Here is a 20,767-nt window from a genome sequence, read left to right as displayed (position 1 = left end):
ATTAGTGCTGCCCTTCTCTGTATACGTTCTATATTTCTGTTAGTACTGTTTGGTACGGGTGCCACACACTTGAGCAGTATCCCACCGGTCCCACGAGTGATCTGTATCAAGCTACTTTGTAGAGTGATTGCACTTCTCCAGCATACTTCCAATAAACCGAAATCTACCACCTGGTTTACCCACGACTGAGACTATATGATCACTCCATTTCATATCCCTACCAAGCGTTACACCCAGGTATTTGTATGAATTTGCGATTCTAACAGGTCACACCAATATTCAAGAAAGGAAATAGGAGTAACCCATTGAATTACAGACCCATATCACTGACCTCAATTTGCAGTAGGATTTTGGAGCACATACTGTACTCTTATCATTATGAATCACCTTGAAGAAAATGACTTATTGATACTTAACCAACACGGATTCAGAAAATATCGTTCTTCTGTAACACAGAAGTAATGAGTGCTGTCAACAAGGGATCTCAGATCGATTCCACATTCCTCGATTTCCAGAAGGCTTTTGATACCGTTCCTCACAAGCGACTATTAATCAAATTGCGTATATATGGAGTATCGTCTCAGTGGTGTGACTGGATTCGTGATTTCCTCTCAGAGACGTCACAGTTCGTAGTGATAGACGGTAAATCATCGAGTAGAACAGAAGTGATATCTGGCGTTCCGCAAGGTAGTGTCATAGGCCCTCTGCTGTTCCTGATTTATATAAATGATCTAGGTGATAATCTGAGCAGCCCCCTTAGACTGTTTACAGATGACGCTATAATTTACCGTCTAGTAAAATCATCAGACGATCAATTCCAATTACAAAATGATCTAGAGAGAATTTCTGTATGGTGCGAAATGTGGCAATTGGCACTGAACAAAAAAAATGTGCGAGTTCATCCACATGGGTACTAAAAGAAATCCGATAAATTTTGGGTATACGATAAATCGCACAAATCTAAGGGCTGTCAATTTGACTAAATACCTAGGAATTACAATTACGAGCAATTTCAATTGGAAAGACCACGTGGATAATAGTGTGGGGAAGGCGAAACAAAGACTGCGTTTCTTGTTGGCAGAACAATTAGAAGATGCGACAAACCCACTAAAGAGACAGCCTACATTACACTTGCCCGTCCTCTGCTGGAATACTGCTACGCTGTCTGGGATCCTTACCAGGTAGGATTGACGGAAGACATCGAAAAAGTGCAAAGAAGGGCAGCTCGTTTCGTGTTATAGCGCAACAGGGGTGAGAGTGTCACATATGATACGCGAGTTGGGGTGTCAGTCATTGAAACAAAGGCGGTTTTCTTTGCGGCGAGATCTGTTTACGAAATTTTAATCACCAACTTTCTCTTCCGAATGCGTCAATATTTTGTTGACACCCACCTACGCAGGGAGAAATGATCATCATAAAATAAGAGAAATCAGAGCTCGAACGCAAAGATTTAGGTGTTCCTTTTTCCCACGCGCCACTCGAGAGTGGAATGGTAGCGAAGTAGTATGAAAATGGTTCGATGAACCCTCTGCCAGGCACTTGAGTGTGAATTGCAGAGTAACCATGTAGACGTACATGTAGATGTAGATGATTCTTTGATATTATAATCGTAGGCTACTATGTTTTTTTTTCGTTTTGTGAAGTGCACAATGTTACATTTTTAAACATTTAAAGCAAGTTGCCAATCTCTGCACCACTTTGAAATCTTATCAAGATCTGACTGAATATTTATACAGCTTCTTTCAGACAAATTTATTATAGATAACTGCATCACCTGCTAAAAGGCTGTGGTTTTTCTTAATATTGTCTGCTAGATCATTAATATAGAACATGAACAGCAAGAGTCCCAACAAACTTCTCAGGGGCACACCTTAAGTTACTTCTACATCTGACGATGACTTTCCATCCAAGGTAAAATGCTGCTTTCCAAAAAGTCCTCAGTCCAGTCACAAATTTCACTTGATACCCCATATGATTGTGCTTTTGACAATAAGCGTAGGTGTGGTATTGAGTCAATGCTTTTCGGAAATCAAGAAATACTGCATCTACCTGACTGCCTTGATCCAAACCATTCAGTATATCATGTGAGAAAAGTTTGAGTTAGGTTTCACACAATTGACGTTTTTGGAATCCGTGGACGACGTCATTCTGTTCAAGATACTTCATTATGTTTGGGCTCTGAATATGATCTAAGATTCTGCAACAAATCCATGTTAAGGATACTGGACGGTAGTTTTGTGGACCACTTCTATTAACCTTCTTGTAGATGGGTGTGACCTGTGTCTTCTCCAGCAACTGGACACTTTTTTTTTGTTCGAGAGACCTACGATAGATTACAGTTAGAAGAGTGGCTAAGATGTCCGCAAATTCGGTATAGAATCGTTGGGCCATGGAACTTTGTTCGATTTTAATAATTTCAGTTGTTTCTCAACACCACTGACACTAATGCTTATTTCATCCATCTCTTCAGTGGTACGTGGGTTAAACTGTCGCGGTTGTCCGGGGTTTTATTTTGTAAAGGTAAAGTTGAAAACGTAGTTAAGCATTTCAGCTTCTGCTTTGCTGCCTTCAGTTTCAGTTCTTGTCTCATTCACTAGGGACCGGACACTAACTTTGGTGCCACTAACAGCCTTTACATACAACCAGAATTCTTTGGGTTTTGTGAAGATCATTTGACAATATTCTGTGGTGGCAGTCACTGAAGGCATCACGCATCGCTCTCTTCACAGCCAAACGCATTTCATTCAGGATCTCTGTATCCGCAACTCTGCACTTTTACACCTATTATACAGTCATCTCTGTTTCTTTAGAATATCTTTACAGTGACTCTATATCATGGAGGTTCCCTCCCACTATGAACTGCTCTACTGAGTACATGTCTATCTAGCGCATGGTGAATTATCCTTTTAAACTTGAGTCATAGCTCTTCTACGTGTTCCTGTATGCGGTATAAATCTACGATACGATCGATACCTCTTGAAACACAAAACATTTTGGCTGCCTTGGTCACGTTAGCACTTATCACACGAGCACCAACTATTTTCCCCACTTTCGCATTCACTTAGCTTCAACGTAACACTCTTATAACTACACAGAACACGGTTGTGACCACGACTAACGTTTACAACGTATTAACATTGTATATGTGCCATTTGTGGTCGAATAAAATAGCGCAGCTGCAGGCTCAGCTAGTATCTGCATTTATGTTCAAGCGTGTATTTCTCACGGCGTTTCCACCGTTTTGTCCAACCGGTGTATGTAGGGTGCTCCCGTAAGCGCAAGCAGAAAAGTAACGGGACATACATAGAGAATGCTCCACTCAACAATTGGTGAGGTAGGGAACCTTGGGTCAGAGAAGCCAGCTTAAGGAGATACGAAAGTAAACTTGTCTATCTCATTGTCTAGCATTACTGCTTTCCAACTTACTCGCAACTAACACGCATAGAAGATTACACGTACTGAGATACTTATTTACAAGTACATTTTTTTATTTCCTGCAAGGCAACAAGGAGGACGAACCTGATTATTAGCAAGTCATGAAGCAGGTTTTGTTCACATTACTTGTCCATAAGGTGATTCTGTTGTATCGTATTTACATTGCTCCATGACAGAACGTGCTATGAATCAACGACAGTTCCATTCTTTATTCAGAGCTATTCATAGACGTGCAGTACAATACAACGGAGCGGTACCGCTACAGTTTCGCAGAACTCACTGACAATCGCCTTGTGGATGGGAAGTACGTTGCAAGGCTTTCGCTGCTGAAAAGTTGTACAGGGAACGATTTCCCAACAGGCATCATCCGTCACGACGAGTGTTTATTTCTTTCGATCGACGAATGCGGAGACTGGTTCATTGGAAAGGAGAAACGAGAAACCTGGCAACATGAGGACCACTCACACATCCGATTCTGAAGAGCAAGTGCTGCAACATGTTGCAGCGGAATCCGCTACAAGTACTCGTCGTAATGCACATGAAATGACCTGGTGGATGACATCGGAAGTTCACTGAGGCTTTTTGCAGATGATGCTGTGGTGTATCGAGAGGTTGTAACAATAGAAAATTGTACTGAAATGCAGGAGGATCTGCAGTGAATTGACGCATGGTGCAGGGAATGGCAATTGAATCTCAATATAGACAAGTGTAATGTGCTGCGAATACACAGAAAGACAGATCCTTTATCATTTAGCTACAAAATAGCAGGTCAGCAACTGGAAGCGGTTAATACCATAAATTATCTGGGAGTACGCATTAGGAGTGATTTAAAATGGAATGATCATATAATGTTGATCGTCGGTAAAGCAGATGACAGACTGAGATTCATTGGAAGAATCCTAAGGAAATGCAATCCGAAAACAAAGGAAGTAGGTTACAGTACGCTTGTTCGCCCACTGCTTGAATACTGCTCAGCAGTGTGGGATCCGTACCAGATAGGGTTGATAGAAGATATAGAGAAGATCCAACGGAGAGCAGCGCGCTTCGTTACAGGATCATTTAGTAATCGCGAAAGCGTTACGGAGATGATAGATAAACTCCAGTGGAAGACTCTGCAGGAGAGACGCTCAGTAGCTCGGTACGGGCTTTTGTCAAAGTTTCGAGAACATACCTTCACCGAAGAGTCATGCAGTATATTGCTCCCTCCTACGTATATCTCGCGAAGAGACCATGAGGATAAAATCAGAGAGATTATAGCCCACACAGAGGCATACCGACAATCCTTCTTTCCACGAACAATACGAGACTGGAATAGAAGGGAGAACCGATAGAGGTACTCAAGGTACCCTCCGCCACACACCGTCAGGTGGCTTGCGGAGTATGGATGTAGATGTAGAAATGGTCGCTGAACGTACACACATCAAAAAACGTTTTGCATTACCTTGGTTCCGAGAGTTCCGGAACCTGTACAGGAAACTGGAATAGAGATCACCATAAACATCATTTCCGCGCTTTTTATTGCTCATAAAAACCATACATTGCATGTTGTACCACCATACAGCGAGACCTTCAGAGGTGGTGGTCCAGATTGCTGTACACACCGGTACCTCTAATACCCAGTAGCACGTCGTCTTTCATTGGTGCATGCTTGTATTCGTAGTAGCACACTATCCACAAGCTCGTCAGGCACTGTTGGTCCAGATTGTCCCACTCCTTAACGGAGATTCGGCGTAGATCCCTCAGAGTGGTTGGTGGGTCACGTCGTCCATAAACACCCTTTTCAATCTATCCCAGGCATGATCGATAGGGTTCGTGTCTGGAGAACATGCTTGCCACTCTAGTCGAGCAATGTCGTTATCCTGAAGGAAGCCATTAAGAGATGTGCACGATGGGGGTGGGGGGCAATTGACGTCCATGAAGACGAATGCCTCACCAATATGCTGCCGATATGGTTGCACTATCGATCGGAGGATGGCGTTCACGTATCCTATAGTCACTACGGCGCCTTCTATGACCACCAGCGCCGTACGTCGATCTCACATAATGCCACCCCAAAACTGCAACGAACCTCCACCTTGCTGCACTCGCTGGACAGTGTGTCTAAGGCGTTCGGCCTGATCGGGCTGCCTCCAAACACGTCTCTGACGATGGTTGAAGGCATATGCGACACTCATCGGTGAAGAGAACGTCATACCAATCCTGGTCCATTCGGCATATTGTTGGACCCATCTGTACCGCACTGCACGGTGTCGTGGTTGCAAAGATGGACCCCGCCATGGATGTCGGGAGTGAAGTTGCGCATCATGCAGACTATAGCGTACAGTTTGAGTCGTAACACGACGTCCTATGGCTGCACGAAAATAATTATTCAAGATGGTGGGGTTGCCGTTAGGGTTCCTCCGAGCCGTAATCCGTAGGTAGTGGTCATCCACTGCAGTAGTAGCCAAAATGGCTCTGAGCACTATGAGTCTTAACAGCTGTGGTCATCAGTCCCCAAGAACTTAGAACTACTTAAACCTAACTAACCTAACGACATCACACACATCCATGCCCGAGGCAGGATTCGAACCTGCGACCGTAGCAGTCGCGCGGTTCCGGACTGCGCGCCTAGAACCGCGAGACCACCGCGGCCGGCCAGTAGTAGCCCTTGGGCGGCCTGAGCGAGGCATGTCATCGACAGCTGGGGTCTCTCTGTATCTCCTCCATGTCCGAACAACATCACTTTGGTTCACTTCGCGACGCTTGGGCACTTCCCTTGTTGAGAGCCCTTCCTGGCACAAAGTAACACTGCAGACTCGATCACACCGCGGTATGGCCCATCTAGGCTTGGTTGAACTACAGACAACACGAGCCATGTACATCCTTCCTGGTGGAATGATTGGAAGTGATCGGCTGTCAGACCCCCTCGGTCTAAAAGGTGCTGCTCATTCATGGTTGTTTACATCTCTGGGCGGGTTCAGTGACATCTCTGAACAGACAGAGGGACTGTGTCTGTGGTACAATATCCACAGTCAACGTCTATCTTCAGAAGTTCTGGGAACTGGGGTGACGCAAAACGTTTTTTGATGTGTGTACTAGCGTGTGGCGAGTACTCCACGAGCAACAATTACATCTATATCAACCACAACGAGACCACGCAATGCTTGTGATTGGCTTTGCACGAAGAGTCGCATTGTGTCAGTGGTTGCGCCAAAAATGGATCGATCGACTGGATTTCCTCCAAATTGTGCTGTTTACTGACGAGGCCTCACTTGATCGTGATGGAATTTCAAAGAGCAGAAAGAACCATGTTGGGGTGAGAAAAACGCCCACGCTGTATTACAGACACACCATCTAGTATGTTTTGCTGTGAGTATCTGGGCTGGCATTGTAGGCGACAATCTCATTGGGCCATATCTTCTACTTGGCCATCTGACCGGGTATCTGTACTTGAGGTTCGTACATAGCTGAGTAGTTGGAGAACTTAACCTTGGCTATTCGTTGGAGGATGTGGATACAAGATGATGGTGAACCACCTCACTTCAGTGCGTATATCTGCAACCATCGCAATGATGTATTTCCTGATCGTTGGGTTGGAAGGGGAGGACCTATTCCATGGCTTGCGAGTTCACCAGATCTGAATCCATTTGGTTATTTCCTATGGGATATCTAAAGTCACCTGTGTACGTGACCCCAGTGAACACGGGAGATGGAATTAGTTGCCAGAACTGTAGCTGCCTGTGATGTGATTCGAAAACCACCAGTGATATTTGTCAGGATGCGTCAGAATCTTGTTCGCCGATGTCATGCTTGCATTGAGGTTGATGGCCTTCAGTTTCAGCACATTTTTCAAGGTACAGTACAAGTGGTACGTTCACTGTGTCAGTGATGGTATTTGCGGTTAACTGTAACTAACCTGAATAAAAAAGTACGCAGTAATGTGATTTTATTCCTATTATCTCCTTAACCCTTTATTTGGCAGTGTTGCTCTCAAGCACCATCAAATTTACGTTGGCCTTATGGGACAACAAACACTTCCCAGTGCCTTTTACTGGCATTGTTGCCTCCAGGCAACGTTCCTTTACACACTGTGAATGCCAGTTGTTGTAATAGTTCAAGGTTTTCCACACGAGATGGCAGTTTGCGCAGTGATGTTACAGAGATCTCCTCGTGTGAGCAACAGGGGTGTCTTATTTTGGTTCTGAAAGAGTGGATTTCAATAAATTGGCACTAATCTTAGCAGATTTTCTTCAAGAAATACCCAGAGGTGAGTTTACAGCAGAAATATTTCAATCTAATATTGTTTTGAATTAGGTAAATAGTATAAAACTTTTATGTTGCCTGTGAGCAACATTGCCCATAGTTGGGACATGTGTCATTAGTATATTACATATGCTTACGGCGGATATTCAAAACAATAAAATCTGACACTTGAAAGCTCATTTTCTGTTGTCCAACCACTCTCAACAGTAAAATAATGGGACAGCAACGAAAAAAGAAGAACTGATATGCTCTGTCCCAGTATTGTACGTCAGTACAACAAGCATATGGGAGGAGTTGATCTTGCTGGTATGCTGATAGAGCTCTAAAGAGCATCAATGAAAACTAGGTGTTGGTACATGAGATTGTTTGGATTTATGCTAGATCTGAGTGTTGTAAATGCCTGACTGGTATTTCGAAGAGAATCTCTGGACAAGAAGACCTCACTGAAGTCATTCAGGGCAGATATTGCCAATGATTTGATGTTTTCAGGGAAAAGGAAAGTAGGAAGGCCCTCAATAGATATAACACCACCACAAAAGAAGAGGAAGCCAACTGCTCCGACTGTTACGCAAGATGTCCGATATGATAATATGGAGCATTGGCCTGTATACGGTCCCAAAGGTCGTTGTCATTATTGTCCATCTGGATTTTCTACAGTCATGTGTTCAAAATGCAATCCAGTATTGTGCTTCGTTCCAAAGAGGAACTGTTTCCGAAAACTCCATTGCAAGAAGAACTAGAAGGGAAAATGAAACAGTTCTATTACACAGCAGGAATGCATAAATGTGTTTATAAATTAAATTATTCACGTACAGGAAACCTTTTGCTTGAGGTTATTGGCAAACACTTTTTTTCTATAATATGTATAAATGTGGTCTACTGCTGGCAATGTTGCTTGTAAGCAACATTTCATAATTTTCATATTTTTTGTCAAAAATTTCAAAAACTGACTGAATAGTATTTCTTTAAGCGTAATAAATAAATATAAGTACTGTTTTTTTTTGTTTTTATTTTTACCATTTGCCAAAATAAAGGGTTAAGCTGGCTTCTCCGACACCAGGTTCCCTACCTCAAATTGTTCAGTGGAGCATCCTCTATGTCTTGTTAAATTCTTGCACACTCTAACGAATATATCCTGTATAAACGTCATTATGACACAATAGCGGGAAACCGGCGTTGCTAATCGGTAGGAGTGCGGCTGGTGTTTTCAGGACGGAACCAAGGGCAACGGCGGCTGGGAGCTGGTGGGTACGGACGAGGAGCGGCCGCCCCTGGTGCTCAGCGCCTGCCTCAGCTACGACGAGATCAAGCTCTCCGCACTGCTCTCCGTTTCCTCGCACTCCGTCTTCACCAACGACGGCTGCCGCAACAACCGCGGTGCTGAGGCAGACGACGTCGGCAGCTTCCAGCGCCACGGAGTCATCATCGGGATCATTGGCAGCCGCCTCAGGCGCCCCGGCTTCATGGAGTATCAGGCAAGTGGGCCGTCTCTACACTCGAGCAACGTAAACACAAAAAAATCACAGTAGTCATTTACACTATTGTGATGTACACCGATATGCCAAAATAGTCTGACGGAAAAAAATCGCAACAAATGTCTGTTCTTTCGGACATGTCCGAAAGAACAGACACCATATCCATGTAAGTATATAGTTCTGGCAATACCGGCCATGACCTTCTTCTGTGCGGATGCACACATATTTCCCGAACTCTTACAGAAGATGGTAAGAATGTCTTCCACGAGTAATGAGTGTGTTGGGGTGGGTCGCTACGAATGTAGTGTGTGGACATACGAGGTGCATTCAAGTTATAAGACCTCCAATTTTTTTTCTCCGGACTTGAAAGAGATAGAAACATTAAAATGAGGCCGTGTTCATTGCCAATACGTCCCAGAGATGGCAGCACCGTACGGCAGATGGAATTTTACCGCCAGCGGCGAGAATGAGAACTGTTTTAAATACTTAAAATGGCGACGTGTTCCTTACTTGAACAGCATGCAATCATTCGTTTTCTGAATTTTCGTGGTGTGAAACCAATTGAAATTCATCGACAGTTGAAGGAGACGTGTGGTGATGGAGTTATGGATGCATCGAAAGTGCGTTCGTGGGTGCGACAGTTGCATGAAGGCAGAACATCTTGTGACAACAAACCGAAACAACCTCGGGCTCGCACAAGCCGGTCTGACGACATGATCGAGAAAGTGGAGAGAATTGTTTTGGGGGATCGCCGAATGACTGTTGAACAGATCGCCTCCAGAGTAGGCATTTCTGTGGGTTCTGTGCACACAATCCTGCATGACGACCGGAAAATGCGAAAAGTGTCATCCAGATGGGTGCCACGAATGCTGACGGACGACCACATGGCTGCCTGTGTGGCATGTTGCCGAGCAATGTTGACGCGCAACGACAGCACGAATGGGACTTTCTTTTCGTCGGTTGTGACAATGGATGAGACGTGGATGCCATTTTTCAATCCAGAAACAAAGCGCCAGTCAGCTCAATGGAAGCACACAGATTCACCGCCACCAAAAAAATTTCGGGTAACCGCCAGTGCTGAAAAAATGATGGTGTCCATGTTCTGGGACAGCGAGGACGTAATCCTTACCCATTGCGTTCCAAAGGGCACTACGGTAACAGGTACATCCTACGAAAATGTTTTGAAGAACAAATTCCTTCCTGCACTGCAACAAAAACGTCCGGGAAGGGCTGCGCGTGTGCTGTTTCACCAAGACAACGCACCCGCACATTGAGCTAACGTTACGCAACAGTTTCTTCGTGATAACATCTTTCAAGTGATTCCTCATGCTCACTACTCACCTGACCTGGCTCCTAGTGACTTTTGGCTTTTTCCAACAATGAAAGACACTCTCCATGGCCGCACATTCACCAGCCGTGCTGCTATTGCCTCAGCGATTTTCCAGTGGTCAAAACAGACTCCTAAAGAAGCCTTCGCCGCTGCCATGGAATCATGGCGTCAGCGTTGTGAAGAATGTGTACGTCTGCAGGGTGATTACGTCGAGAAGTAACGCCACTTTGCCATTCTTTCTAAAAACCTAACAAATCCATAAATACCAATCGATCTCGTAGAAGAAATAGCCAACAAAGCAGGTTTAAGAATTACTGTGGAGAAAACAGTATTTATGAAAAACATAAAAAATGGTCCAGAAATCCTAGTAACAGATGCTGGACTGATAAAGAGGGTTAATAAATTGAAATATTTGGGAGAAATGATTCAAGAAAATGACTAAGAAAAATTCATTGTAGAATGAAGAGTACTTGAGATGGACAGAGCATATGGTATAACAGGAACATTTGCACCAAAGGTCTCTGTCGAAAGATTTTAAAATACAGCGCTACAACACAGTGGTAAAACCAGATTGTCTTTACGCAAGTGAATGATTAGTATCGAATTACAAATTACACAAACTTTATGTCCTAGAAGAAGAATCATTCGGAAAATACTCGGACCACTAAGAACTACAGAGGTAGAAGTAGGAAGAAGATATCGCAACACAGAAAACTTAACTGAAACGCCACAGAAAGGGCGACTGCTATTTTTTGTTCATTTATACAGAACGAAGGGCAACAGATTAACCAAAGACATTTTTATATATCTTTTGGAGAAAAAGTCAACAAGAGCCTGGGTTCAAGAAGTTAGGAAATATTTGGAAAGAAACAACATAAGTGAAAAGATGCAAGAGAAAGACAGATTTTTACCATAAAAGTGTTAAAAATGGAAGGATTCGAAGGCAAGAGGGAGAAGACAGGGTCAAAATGGTCTGAGGAGAGAAAAAGGATACATAGTGAGAAGATGAAAGAATACTGGAGGAAGAAGAAAGAAGAACAAACAAGGAAGCACTGAAATTGGCGCGTGGTCCTTAGATGACCCAAACGGAAAAAAGAAGAAGAAGAATTAATGAACAGTAATGAAATGTCGGGAACACATTTGTAGAGATAACATATTTAAGTGATTAACATTGCAAGATCACAGGTTAATGTAAGTGCGAGATAAGCTATTGCAAATGTGAAATGCTGTTACATTAATAACTGGTGTAAATATGGAATGCAAGCATACTAACGTGCCTGTTGCGCTTCGTCAGTCAATACAGGGTCGGTTAATGCTCATTGTGAATGACGCTGGAGTTGTCATCCGATGATACCCCGTATGTGCTCGACTGCAGACAGATATCGTGATCGAGCAAGATAGGGCAATATGTCGACACTCTTTAGAGCATGTTGAGTCACAACAACGGTATGCGGGCGAGCGTTATCCTGTTGGAAAACCACCTGGAATCCTGTTCGTGAATGGCAGCGCAACCGATCGAATCACCAGATTGACGTACAATTTTGCAGTTGAGGTGCGTAGTATACCAACGAGAGTTCTACTGCTGTCATACAGAATCGACCCCACACCATAACTCCAGGTGTAGGACCAGTGTGTTTAGCACACACACAGGTTGGTTGAAGGCCCTCAACTGGACTGCTCCTAACCAACACATGGTCATCACTGGCCCCGAGGCGGAAAAAGCTTTCAACAGAAAACACAACAGACCTCCATCCTTCCCTCCAATGAGCTCTCATTTGATACCACTGAAGTCGCAAATAGTAGTGGTTTGAGGTAAGTGGAATGCACGCTACAGAACATATGGGCCAGCGGTTGTGGCCGAGCGGTTCTAGGCGCTTCAGTCCGGATCCGCGCTGCTGCTACGGTCCCAGGTTCGAATCCTACCTCGGGCATGGATGTGTGTGATGTCTTTAGGTTAGTTAGGTTTGTTGTTGTTGTTGTCTTCAGTCCTGAGACTGGTTTGATGCAGCTGTCCATGCTACTCTATCCTGTGCAAGCTTCTTCATCTCCCAGTACATAGTGTATTCATCTCTTGGTCTCCCTCTACGATTTTTACCCTCCACACTGCCCTCCAATACTAAATTGGTGATCCCTCGATGTCTCAGAACATGTCCTACCAACCGATCCCTTCTTCTGGTCAAGTTGTGCCACAAATTTCTCTTCTCCCCAATCCTATTCAATAGCTCCTCATTAGTTACGTGATCTACCCACCTAATCTTCAACCATCTTCTGTAGCACCACATTTCGAAAGCTTCTATTCTCTTCTTGACCAAACTATTTATCGTCCATGTTTCACTTCCATACATGGCTACACTCCATACAAATACTTTCAGAAACGGCTTCCTGACACTTAAATCTATGCTCGATGTTAACAAATTTCTCTTCTTCAGAAACACTTTCCTCGCCATTGCCAGTCTACATTCTATATCCTCTCTACTTCGACCATCATCAGTTATTTTGCTCCCAAAGTAGCAAAACTCCTTTACTACTGTAAGTGTCTCATTTCCTAATCTAATTCCCTCAGCATCACCCGACTTAATTCGACAACATTCCATTATCCTCGTTTTGTTTTTGTTGATGTTCATCTTATATCCTCCCTTCAAGACACCATCCATTCCATTCAGCTGCTCTTCCAAGTCCTTTGCTGTCTCTGATAGAATTACAATGTCATCGGCGAACCTCAAAGTTTTTATTTCTTCTCCATGGATTTCAATACTTACTCCGAATTTTTCTCTTGTTTCCTTTACTGCTTGCTCAATATACAGATTGAATAACATCGGGGAGAGGCTACAACCCTGTCTCACTCCCTTCCCAACCACTGCTTCCCTTTCATGTCCCTCGACTCTTATAACTGCCATCTGGTTTCTGTACAAATTGTAAATAGCCTTTCGCTCCCTGTATTTTACCCCTGCCACCTTTAGAATTTGAAAGAGAGTATTCCAGTCAACATTGTCAAAAGCTTTCTCTAAATCTACAAATGCTAGAAACGTAGGTTTGCCTTTTCTTAATCTTTCTTCTAAGATAAGTCGTAAGGTCAGTATTGCCTCACGTGTTCCAACATTTCTACGGAATCCAAACTGATCTTCCCCGAGGTCGGCTTCTACCAGTTTTTCCATTCGTCTGTAAAGAATTCGCGTTAGTATTTTGCAGCTGTGACTTATTAAACTGATAGTCCCACGCATCCCCCGATCGGACTACGACTGTGGTTGCCCGGGATACTGCCCGCATTGAGGCTGATCCCTCACCTGTGGTAGAGTGGGAGGTCGTCTCAAGGTGTGGCAGGGGGCGAAAGACATTCCGGAGGGCTGAACGGAAGGCCTCTCCAGTTTGTCTGACGAACCGGTTTCAGGCTCTGTCTCAGGCTGATACTGATCTTCAGCCTGACATGGCTGCTTGTCCTGTTCCAGAGGTTGCCCCTCAGTCTGCAAGATCCGGGCAGTCGCAGAGGGTGGGCTTACTGGTAGTTGGGAGCTCCAACGGGAGGCGCGTAATGGGGCCCCTTAGGGATATGGCAGCAAGGGAGGGGAAGAAAACCAAAGTGCACTCCGTGTGCATACCGGGGGGAGTCATTCCAGATGTGGAAAGGGTCCTTCCGGATGCCATGAAGGGTACAGGGTGCACCCATCTGCAGGTGGTCGCTCATGTCGGCACCAATGATGTGTGTCGCTATGGATCGGAGGAAATCCTCTCTGGCTTCCGGCGGCTATCTGATTTGGTGAAGACTGCCAGTCTCGCTAGCGGGATGAAAGCAGAGCTCACCATCTGCAGCATTGTCGACAGGACTGACTGCGGACCTTTGGTACAGAGCCGAGTGGAGGGTCTGAATCAGAGGCTGAGACGGTTCTGCGACAATGTGGGCTGCAGATTCCTCGACTTGCGCCATAGGGTGGTGGGGTTTCGGGTTCCGCTGGATAGGTCAGGAGTCCACTACACGCAACAAGCGGCTACACGGGTAGCAGGGGTTGTGTGGCGTGGGCTGGGCGGTTTTTTAGGTTAGATGGCCTCGGGCAAGTGCAGAAAGGGCAACAGCCTCAACGGGTGCGGGGCAAAGTCAGGACATGCGGGGACCAAGCAGCAATCGGTATTGTAATTGTAAACTGTCGAAGCTGCGTTGGTAAAGTACCGGAACTTCAAGCGCTGATAGAAAGCACCGAAGCTGAAATCGTTATAGGTACAGAAAGCTGGCTGAAGCCAGAGATAAATTCTGCCGAAATTTTTACAAAGGCACAGACGGTGTTTAGAAAGGATAGATTGCATGCAACCGGTGGTGGAGTGTTCGTCGCTGTTAGTAGTAGTTTATCCTGTAGTGAAGTAGAAGTGGATAGTTCCTGTGAATTATTATGGGTGGAGGTTACACTCAACAACCGAGCTAGGTTAATAATTGGCTCCTTTTACCGACCCCCCGACTCAGCAGCATTAGTGGCAGAACAACTGAGAGAAAATTTGGAATACATTTCACATAGATTTTCTCAGCATGTTATGGTCTTAGGTGGAGATTTCAATTTACCAGATATAGACTGGGACACTCAGATGTTTAGGACGGGTGGTAGGGACAGAGCATCGAGTGACATTATACTGAGTGCACTATCCGAAAATTACCTCGAGCAATTAAACAGAGAACCGACTCGTGGAGATAACATCTTGGACCTACTGATAACAAACAGACCCGAACTTTTCGACTCTGTAAGAGCAGAACAGGGAATCAGTGATCATAAGGCCGTTGTAGCATCCCTGAATATGGAAGTTAATAGGAATATAAAAAAAGGGAGGAAGGTTTATCTGTTTAGCAAGAGTAATAGAAGGCAGATTTCAGACTACCTAACAGATCAAAACGAAAATTTCTGTTCAGACACTGACAATGTTGAGTGTTTATGGAAAAAGTTCAAGGCAATCGTAAAATGCGTTTTAGACAGGTACGTGCCGAGCAAAACTGTGAGGGACGGGAAAAACCCACCGTGGTACAACAACAAAGTTAGGAAACTACTGCGAAAGCAAAGAGAGCTTCACTCCAAGTTTAAACGCAGCCAAAACCTCTCAGACAAACAGAAGCTAAACGATGTCAAAGTTAGCGTAAGGAGGGCTATGCGTGAAGCGTTCAGTGAATTCGAAAGTAAAATACTAGGTACCGACTTGACAGAAAATCCTAGGAAGTTCTGGTCTTACGTTAAATCAGTAAGTGGCTCGAAACATCATGTCCAGACACTCCGGGATGATGATGGCATTGAAACAGAGGATGACAAGCGTAAAGCTGAAATACTAAACACCTTTTTCCAAAGCTGTTTCACAGAGGAAGACCGCACTGCAGTTCCTTCTCTAAATCCTCGCACCAACGAAAAAATGGCTGACATTGAAATAAGTGTCCAAGGAATAGAAAAGCAAATGGAATCACTCAACAGAGGAAAGTCCACTGGACCTGACGGGATACCAATTCGATTCTACACAGAGTACGCGAAACAACTTGCCCCCCTTCTAACAGCCGTGTACCGCAAGTCTCTAGAGGAACGGAAGGTTCCAAATGATTGGAAAAGAGCACAGGTAGTCCCAGTCTTCAAGAAGGGTCGTCGAGCAGATGCGCAAAACTATAGACCTATCTCTCTGTCGTCGATCTGTTGTAGAATTTTAGAACATGTCTTTTGCTCGAGTATCATGTCGTTTTTGGAAACAGCGATCGTGTGAAACCCAACTCGCTTTATTTGTTCATGAGACCAAGAAAATATTAGATACAGGCTCCCAGGTAGATGCCATTTTCCTTGACTTCCGGAAGGCGTTCGATACAGTTCCGCACTGTCGCCTGATAAACAAAGTAAGAGCCTACGGAATATCAGACCAGCTGTGTGGCTGGATTGAAGAGTTTTTAGCAAACAGAACACAGCATGTTGTTCTCAATGGAGAGACATCTACAGACGTTAAAGTAACCTCTGGCGTGCCACAGGGGAGTGTTAAGGGACCATTGCTTTTCACAATATATATAAATGACCTAGTAGATAGTGTCGGAAGTTCCATGCGGCTTTTCGCGGATGATGCTGTAGTATACAGAGAAGTTGCAGCATTAGAAAATTGTAGCGAAATGCAGGAAGATCTGCAGCGGATAGGCACTTGGTGCAGGGAGTGGCAACTGACCCTTAACATAGACAAATGTAATGTATTGCGAATACATAGAAAGAAGGATCCTTTATTGTATGATTATATGATAGCGGAACAAACACTGGTAGCAGTTACTTCTGTAAAATATCTGGGAGTATGCGTGCGGAACGATTTGAAGTGGAATGATCATATAAAATTAATTGTTGGTAAGGCGGGTACCAGGTTGAGATTCATTGGGAGAGTCCTTAGAAAATGTAGTCCATCAACAAAGGAGGTGGCTTACAAAACACTCGTTCGACCTATACTTGAGTATTGCTCATCAGTGTGGGATCCGTACCAGATCGGGTTGACGGAGGAGATAGAGAAGATCCAAAGAAGAGCGGCGCGTTTCGTCACAGGGTTATTTGGTAACCGTGATAGCGTTACGGAGATGTTTAACAAACTCAAGTGGCAGACTCTGCAAGAGAGGCGCTCTGCATCGCGGTGTAGCTTGCTCGCCAGGTTTCGAGAGGGTGCGTTTCTGGATGAGGTATCGAATATATTGCTTCCCCCTACTTATACCTCCCGAGGAGATCACGAATGTAAAATTAGAGAGATTAGAGCGCGCACAGAGGCTTTCAGACAGTCGTTCTTCCCGCGAACCATACGCGACTGGAACAGGAAAGGGAGATAATGACAGTGGCACGTAAAGTGCCCTCCGCCACACGCCGTTGGGTGGCTTGCGGAGTATAAATGTAGATGTAGATGTAGATGTAATTTTCACATCTGTCAACACCTGCTTTCTTTGGGATTGGAATTATTATATTCTTCTTGAAGTCTGAGGGTATTTCGCCTGTCTCGTACATCTTGCTCACCAGATGGTAGATTTTTGTCAGGACTAGCTCTCCCAAGGCCGTCAGTAGTTCTAATGGAATGTTGTCTACTCCGGGGGCCTTGTTTCGACTCAGGTCTTTCAGTGCTCTGTCAAACTCTTCACGCAGTATCGTATCTCCCATTTCATCTACATCCTCTTCCATTTCCATAATATTGTCCTCAAGAACGTCACCCCTGTATAGACCGTCTATATACTCCTTCCACCTTTCTGCTTTCCCTTCTTTGCTTAGAACTGGGTTTCCATCTGAGCTCTTGATATTCATATAAGTGGCTCTCTTTTCTCCAAAGATCTCTTTAATTTTCCTGTAGGCTGTATCTATCTTACCCCTACTGAGATAAGCCTCTACATCCTTACATTTGTCCTCTTGTCATCCCTGCTTAGCCATTTTGCTCTTCCTGTCGATCTCATTTTTGAGACGTTTGTATTCCTTTTTGCCTGCTTCATTTACTGCATTTTTATATTTTCTCCTTTCATCAATTAAATTCAGTATTTCTTCTGTTACCCAAGGATTTCTACTAGCCCTCGTCTTTTTACCTACTTGATCCTCTGCTGCCTTCACCACTTCATCCCTCAAAGCTACCCATTCTTCTTCTACTGTAGTTCTTTCCCCAATTCTTGTCAATTGTTCCCTTATGCTCTCCCTGAAACTCTGTACAACCTCTAGTTTAGTCAGTTTATCCAGGCCCCATCTCCTTAAATTCCCACATTTTTTTCAGTTTCTTCAGTTTTAATCCACAGTTCATAACCAATAGATTGTGGTCAGAGTCCACATCTACCCCTGGAACTGTCTTACAATTTAAAACCTGGTTCGTAAATCTCTGTCTTACCATTATATAATCTATCTGATATCTTCTAGTATCTCGAGGATTCTTCCATGTATACAACCTTGTTTTATGATTCCTGAACCAAGTGTTAGCTATGATTAGGTTGTGCTCTGTGCAAAATTCTACCAGGCGGCTTCCTCTTTCGTTTCTTACCCCCAATCCATATTCACCTACTACGTTTCTTCTCTCCCTTTTCCTACTGACGAATTCCAGTCACCCATGACTATTAAATTTTCATCTCCCTTCACTATCTGAATAATTTCTTTTATTTCATAATACATTTCTTCAATTTCTTCGTCATCTGCAGAGCTTGTTGGCATATAAACTTGTACTACTGTGTTAGGCGTGGACTTCGTATCTATCTTGGCCACAATAATGCGTTCACTATGCTGTTTGTAGTAGCTTACCCGCATTCCTATTTTCCTATTCATTATTAAACCTACTCCTGCATTACCCATATTTGATTTTGTGTTTATAACCCTGTAGTCACCTGACCAGAAGTCTTGTTCCTCCTGCCACCGAACTTCACTAATTCCCACTATATCTAACTTTAACCTATCCATTTCCCTTTTTAAATTTTCTAACCTACCTGCCCGATTAAGGGATCTGACATTCCACGCTCCGATCCGTAGAACACCAGTTTTCTTTCTCCTGATAACGACATCCTCTCGAGTAGTCCCCGCCCGGAGATCCGAATGGGGGACTATTTTATCTCCGGAATGTTTTACCTAAGAGAACGCCATCATCATTTAATCATACAATAAAGCTGCATGCCCTCGGGAAAAATTACGACCGTAGTTTCCCCTTGCTTTCAGCCGTTCGCAGTACCAGCACAGCAAGGCCGTTTGGGTTAGTGTTACAAGGCCAGGTCAGTCAATCATCCAGATTGTTGCCCCTGCAAGTACTGAAAAGGCTGCTGCCCCTCTTCAGGAACCACACGTTTGTCTGACCTCTCAACAGATAACCCTCCGTTGTGGTTGCACCTACGGTACGGCTATCTGTATCGCTGAGGCACGCAAGCCTCCCCACCAACGGCAAGGTCCATGGTTGATGGGGGAAGCTAGATGAAGTTTCATTCGGAAAATACTCGGACCGCTAGAAATGCAGAGGTATGCAAATTAAGAAGTAGGAAGAAGATATCGCAACATTTAGAAAACATAACTGAAACGCTACAGAAGGGGCGACTACTATTTCTTGATCATTTACACGAAACTAATGACAACAGGTTAACGAAAGACTTTTTAATTATCTTTGGGAGAAAAAGTCAACAAGAGCCTGGGTACAAGAAGTCAGGAAAGATCTGGAAAGAAACAACATAAGTGAAAAAGATGCAACAGAAAGACAGATTTTTACTAAGAAAATGTTAAAAATGGAAAGATACATAGTGAGAAGATGAAAGAATACTGGAGGAAGAAGAAAGAAGAACAAACGAGGAAGCATTGAAATTGGCGCTTGGTCCTTAGAGGACCAAACGGAAAAAGAGGAAGAAGAATTAATGTATAGTAATGAAATTTCGGTAATACATTTGTCGAGATAACATATTTAAGCTATTAACATTGCAAGATCACATGTTAATATAAGTATGAGATAAGATATTGCGAATGTGAAATGCTGTTACATTAATAATCGATGTAAATGACAGAGTATTTAATGCAAGCATACTAACGTGCCTGTTGCACTGCGTCAGTCAACATAGGGTCGGTTAATGCTGATTGTGAATGATGCTAGAGTTGTCATCCGATGATACACCGTATGTGCTCGATTGCAGACAGATCTCGTGATCGAGCAAGTCAGGGCATGTAGAGCATGTTGGGTTACAACAACGGTACGTGCGCGAGCGTTATCCTGTTGGGAACCCTTGGAATGCTGTTCGTGAACGGCAGTGCAACAGATCGAATCACCAGACTGACGTACAATGTTGCAGTTGAGGTGTGTAGTATAACAACGAGAGTTCTACTGCTGTCATACATAATCGACCCCAGATCATAAGTCCAGGTGGACCAGCGTGTTTAGCACACAGGCAGGTTGGTTGCAGGCCATCAACTGGACTGCTCCTAACCAACACACGGCCATCACTGGCCCTGAGGTGGAGAAAGCTTTGATCAGAAAACACAGCAGACCTCCACCCTGCCCTCCAATGAGTTCTTGCTTGATGCCACTGAAGTCGCAAGTGGTAGTGGTTTGGGTTAAGTGGAATGCACGCTACAGAGCATATGCCGGCCGATGTGGCCGTGCGGTTCTAGGCGCTTCAGTCTGGAACCGCGTGACCGCTACGGTCGCAGGTTCGAATCCTGCCTCGGGCATGGATGTGTGTGATGTCCTTAGGTTAGTTATGTTTAAGTAGTTCTAAGTTCTAGGGCACCGATGACCTCAGATGTTGAGTTCCATAGTGCTCAGAGCCATTTGAACAGAGCATATGGCTAGGAGGTGTCCTGGAAGTAACCGAGTGGTAACAGTTCGTTGT

General features: G+C 44.2%; 1 protein-coding gene across 1 annotated transcript in view; it reads left to right on the top strand.

The window, feature by feature from the left end:
- LOC126190942 (uncharacterized) overlaps positions 1-20,767 on the top strand; it is a 150,876-nt gene that overhangs the window by 81,668 nt on the left and 48,441 nt on the right. Inside the window, exon 3 of the mRNA XM_049931584.1 lies at positions 8,889-9,152. Within this exon, the coding sequence (XP_049787541.1) occupies positions 8,889-9,152 (264 nt within the window). The remainder of the gene's footprint in view (positions 1-8,888; positions 9,153-20,767) is intronic.

This window comes from Schistocerca cancellata, chromosome 6 (assembly GCF_023864275.1).
Source record: "Schistocerca cancellata isolate TAMUIC-IGC-003103 chromosome 6, iqSchCanc2.1, whole genome shotgun sequence".
In the NCBI taxonomy this organism is placed as follows: Eukaryota; Metazoa; Arthropoda; class Insecta; order Orthoptera; family Acrididae; genus Schistocerca; species Schistocerca cancellata.
The sequence above is the reverse complement of the archived record's forward strand: the minus strand, read 5'-3'. Positions and strand labels throughout refer to the sequence as shown.